Raw genomic sequence first — 4,550 nt, 5'->3', positions numbered from 1 at the left:
TTTTTTTTTTTTTTTTGCCCCATTTTTTTCGCTTTTCCCTCCTCTGTGTCCGAAAATTCACCGCTGATAATCCCAAAAGCCCTTGAGAGAGGAGAAGCTGCGGCGATGCTTTCTTCTTCCCTTCCCCGGACACCCGCATCCTCCGCCAACCTCGACCCTGCTCCCCTCGCCTCATTCCGGCTCTCTGCCTAACCAAAACATCACACCCCGGTCCCGGGGACCCGGCTATTTCGGTTCCTGCCAAGCTGACGCTGAAATACCGGTGGCCTTGGAAATCTGCTCTGCGTAAACTGGTGGTCTTGAGACCGACACCGTCATTTCAACGCAGATGCGAGGGTCGTTCACCAAATATTTTATTATGGTTTTAGGCTGTTTCATACAGTTTCGTCCTGCACATGCTCTACAAGTCACCTGTGCACATAGAGAACAAGCCAATAATAATAATAATTAATAATAACAATAGAAAAAAAAATCTACCATAGCAATCCCTTAAATAAGTAAATAAACATTATATATATATATATATATATAAAACCCCAAACAAACAAAAAAACAAACAAACCCAAAACTTTAAAGTAAAGCAAAACCCAACCAAAAGAACAGCGTCTTTTCAACATTAAACACCCCCGAGGGGTAATGGCAGTCTCTCTCAGACAGTTTGCAACTTGGCATTGGGGAGGTGTCTATTTTTTTAAGTTTTGTGGGCTTTTTTTTTTTTTTTGAGTGGGATTTTTGTTTGTTTGTTTGTTTTTGTTTTAGGCATCAATTCTGCAAATCCTTCGAAATAAAGGCGACAACGATTTTTATCACATTTTTTAATGCAGTCTGCTGCAGGCCTGGGAGGGAGGCGCGGGCGAGAGGCGTGTGGCTGGGGAGCTCCCCATACCTCGGGTTTGGGGACCGCGGTTGGACGATTACAAGCCCCACTATTCCGGCCGTGTGGGCAGGCAGGCAGGCACCGGTTAGCTGGACCTCCCACTCCCCCCAGTTTGTCATGGCGGTGGTGTCAGATGTCACATTCACTGTCGCTGGATGTGATGGAGATGGCGGAGGTGGCCGCTTTGCTGGAGAGGCTGGCTGTGGGGCTGGAGGCGGCCCCTCCCGCCTCCCCGCCGCTCTCCTCCTCTGCTTGCAGCGAGCGCACCGAGCCCTGCGTTAGGACCTGCTGCTGTAGCCTGCAAGGAACCGGCACACACAGCATCACCGGACCTGCCGAGAACACCCCTCTTTCCCCCCACTGAGGGACTCCCACCGGCACCCCCACCTCCAGCTCACACCAGTTAGCCCAGTTTATTGGCGCTGTCTGAGAAACTGGGTGCTCACCCCAGGGCTAGCGCCACTCCTGGGCCTGTAGAGAGAGAGCGTCTGTCCCCCCACTCAGCAGCCTGTCCCCAAACTGGGACTCATCCGAAGGGCCGGTAAATCGCTGCAGCATCCCCCGGCATAGGCTACCCTCCAGCAGGCCTTACATCTTCCCTCGTAGCCGATGAAAACGGGATGAGGGTGATAGCCCCATTCCGCAGCTACGGAGTGACGAGTGGATACCTCCCCCCTCAAAGGATTCTGGAGAGGAAATAACGGGAGGCTGTGCGCCCTTCCCCGCTTCATGGGGCGTCTACTAGAGTTGGGACAACCCCGCGCCTTTATAGCTGAGATTTTGTGGGTTTGAAATTAAAAAAAAAAAAAAAAAAAAAAAGGAGAAGAGAAATTAGAGAATTATTCCAAGAAGGGTTCCCGGCGGATGCTCAGGACAAGGCAGCTCTCTGCAAACGACCTGGGCCCCAAACGGGTACTGTAGTCTTTGCTTCAGCTGGACATACATGAAATAGCTATATATGTCCGGTCAGAATTTTGAAGGGGGAGGCTGTCTCCCCTTAGCCACAGAACATGGCCTCGCCGCCACCTGGTCCTGCCGGAGTCACGGCAGCTTCGTCAGCCGTGCTGCCCGGCTGATCTCTCTCCACCGTCCCGCTCCTCCAAGAGCATCCAAAGCGGAGCCCAGGCGAGGACCACCTCCGTATTGAAAATAAGTAAATAAATTTTAAAATCAGAAGATTTTCCCTCTGCTCCTACTTCATCTCGCTGCACTTTCCTGGGAGAAATTTCCCAGGCTCGTTTCCCCGTCCCCCGAGGTGGGGCTAGCCTCAGCGTCGAGGCCGCGCTGCCTCTGCCCGGCATCCTCAGACCGGTCTGTGTGGCCCGTGGGGCTCGGCAGCGGAGGGAAAAGCCTCCCTAAATTGGGGCGGGAAGAGGGCCCTGTGCCCCGACGGGACGGGCAGCACCTTACCTGTTCTTGGCGGCTGCTGCCCTGTCCCTTTGCCTGCGGTTTTTGAACCAGTTGCCCACCTGCGTGGGGGTAAGTCCCGTGGCCTGAGCCAGTTCCCGCTTTTTGCTGGGGTTTGGGTAAGGGTCCTGCAGGTACCACTCCCGCAGCAAATGCCTTGTCCGCTCCTTGAAGCAATGTGTCTTCTGCTCGCCGTCCCAGATGGTGCGGGGCAGCGGAAACTTCTTCCTCACCCGGTACTTGTCCACCGGCCCCAGGGGTCGGCCCCGCAGCTTCTCCGCCTCCTGGTAATGCGCTTCCAGCCAGAGGGCTTGCAGTTTGGCGTGGGACTCCTTGGTGAACTTGTGGTTCTCCAGGATGTGGTACAGCTCCCGGTAGTTCCCTGTGTGAAAAGCCACGATGGCCCTGGCTCTCAGCACCGACTCGTTCTTGTTGAGGGCCTCGCAGGCCGCCGGGGCCACGGGCAGGGACCAGAGGAAGCGCCCCAGGCGCTCGATGTCCCCGCTCTCCTCCAGGGTCTCGCATACCCCGGCCACCTGCTGCGGGCTGAAATTGAGGATGGGCAGCTGGAACATGGAGGCGGCGCCAAGCTCCGCTCCGCGCTCAGCGCACCCTCAGCGATGCCCGCCGCCGCCCCGCACACCCCCGCGGCGGGGAAGCGGGCAGCGGCCCCGGCGGCCGCCGCTCGCTCCGCTTCTGCCTTCTCTGGGGTTGGCGAAGCTGCCGCGGGAGGGACGGTGGAGGGCGGAGAGGCGATGGGGAGCGCTCGGCGGCTCCGGCGACTGGGGGCGGTGGGCAGGGGCGAGGCGGAGGAGGATGGAGCAGCGGGGGAGGGCGGGCGTGGGGGGAGGGAGGAAGGGAGGAGAAAAAAGAAAAAAAGGAAAAAAAGGGAAGAAGAAAAAAAAAGAAGACAGAAAAACAGGGAAAAAAAAAAAAGACACAAGCCCAGCTCAGCGCCGCCGCCGCGCTGCTGCGGGAGCGGCTGATTTGCTGCCGGGCTCGGCAGATTGGCTCTCGAGTTTCCATGGTGGAGCTGCCACTCACTGACAGCCGCTGCCAATCACGGCGGCGGTCCCGCACCGCCGGCCGGCGGCACCTCCCCGCCTCGGCTCCCCGCCTCGGCTCCCCGTCCCGCTCCCCGGGGCGCCCCGGCCCTCTCCCCGCGGGACCGCGACCCCGCCGCCCTGCCCCTTCGCTCCGGGCAGGGTCAGAACTGCGACGCGGGCAAGGGGACACCCGGCACCCGCTGCGGTTTGCTGCCGGAAAGTTGGAGGGAGCGGCTCCGCTATGGGATGGCCGGGAGCCCCCTGCACTCTCCTTGGTAAAGCGGTGGGGTCCAAACCGGTGCTGCACACCTAGAGCTCAGAGCGCCCGGGGTTGGGGAGGGCGATAAGGCAGGGCTGAGAAATCAGATGAAAAAACGGCGGCAGAACAGTGACAGTGGTGCTGGGACTGACAGTGACAATGGATGCGGCGAGAGTACCGCAAGAAAACCTGAGATATAGGGAAAAACCTCCCCCCCTTCCCTCTAGAGCCGACTTCCCATCTCCGTTAAGACGAGGAAGCCCAGCGCCCTACGCCGTTCAGCTACAGCTTTATATTTTTTTTTAATTTTTTTTTTTTTACATTTAAAACCTTATTGTTTTCGGCTGAGTGGTCCTGAATAGACGCCTAGAATAGTCGCAGGGAGTGAGAAGTCATTTGTAGGTCAGGCCAGCGACTTAAAGCAGATTTCAGGAGTCTTTTGAAATATTGATCACCTAGTAGGAATCGTTCCCCGTGGTTTTTTTCCCCCTCTGCGCCCCGAGGTAGTAACCACAGGGCTGGGGCCGCACTGTTGCCCCTTCGGAGGTGCAGGGAAAGCTCCAGCCATCTCGGGGCAAGGATGGAAGACTGGGAGGATACCGTTTGCTTTCTAGAGAGAAGGGGTGGAGAGGGAAACCAAGAAGCTGATCTCTATTCTACATATTAGATGCTCAGTGACAATTTCTTCCCAGGAACATTAGAATCTGCGCTCGAGAAGGCAGAATATATTTTGAATTAAGCTCAATATGTTCTCTCTCTTTTTGCAATTTCCTTCCCTCCCCCCCCCACCTTTTTTCCTAGAACGCTTGTCAAAGCATTCAGAGAAATGCCTTCTTAATTTGATATCTTGTTCTTGTTACTCCTTTCCCTTTTCTTCCTTTTAAAAATTTTTTTCCTTTTTTTTTTTTTTTTTAAATTTCCTTTCTTGCCTTTTAAAGAAAGCTCCTTTGCTTCGCTCCTT

General features: G+C 55.8%; 1 protein-coding gene across 1 annotated transcript; it reads right to left on the bottom strand.

Moving 5' to 3' along the window:
- Positions 1-718: 718 nt before the first annotated feature.
- Positions 719-3,087, bottom strand: SIX6 (SIX homeobox 6). The gene is made up of 2 exons (XM_009903934.2): positions 2,288-3,087; positions 719-1,175 (listed from the first exon to the last, which is right to left on the bottom strand). The coding sequence occupies exons 1-2, from the start codon at positions 2,857-2,859 to the stop codon at positions 1,007-1,009; spliced, it is 741 nt and encodes a 246-aa protein (XP_009902236.2). The 5' UTR covers positions 2,860-3,087; the 3' UTR covers positions 719-1,006.
- Positions 3,088-4,550: the final 1,463 nt, after the last annotated feature.

This window comes from Dryobates pubescens, chromosome 5, assembly GCF_014839835.1.
Source record: "Dryobates pubescens isolate bDryPub1 chromosome 5, bDryPub1.pri, whole genome shotgun sequence".
Lineage (NCBI taxonomy): Eukaryota > Metazoa > Chordata > Aves > Piciformes > Picidae > Dryobates > Dryobates pubescens.
Note: the sequence above shows the minus strand (reverse complement) of the source record. Positions and strands in the feature narration are given on the sequence as shown.

Bases quoted from the DNA above. Each gene is read 5' to 3' on its own strand.
- SIX6 (XM_009903934.2), bottom strand. From the start codon at position 2,859: ATGTTCCAGCTGCCCATCCTCAATTTCAGCCCGCAGCAGGTGGCCGGG. The intron at 1,176-2,287 runs GTAAGGTGCTGC...GGTTCCTTGCAG, and splicing joins GCAGCAGCCGCCAAGAACAG to GCTACAGCAGCAGGTCCTAA.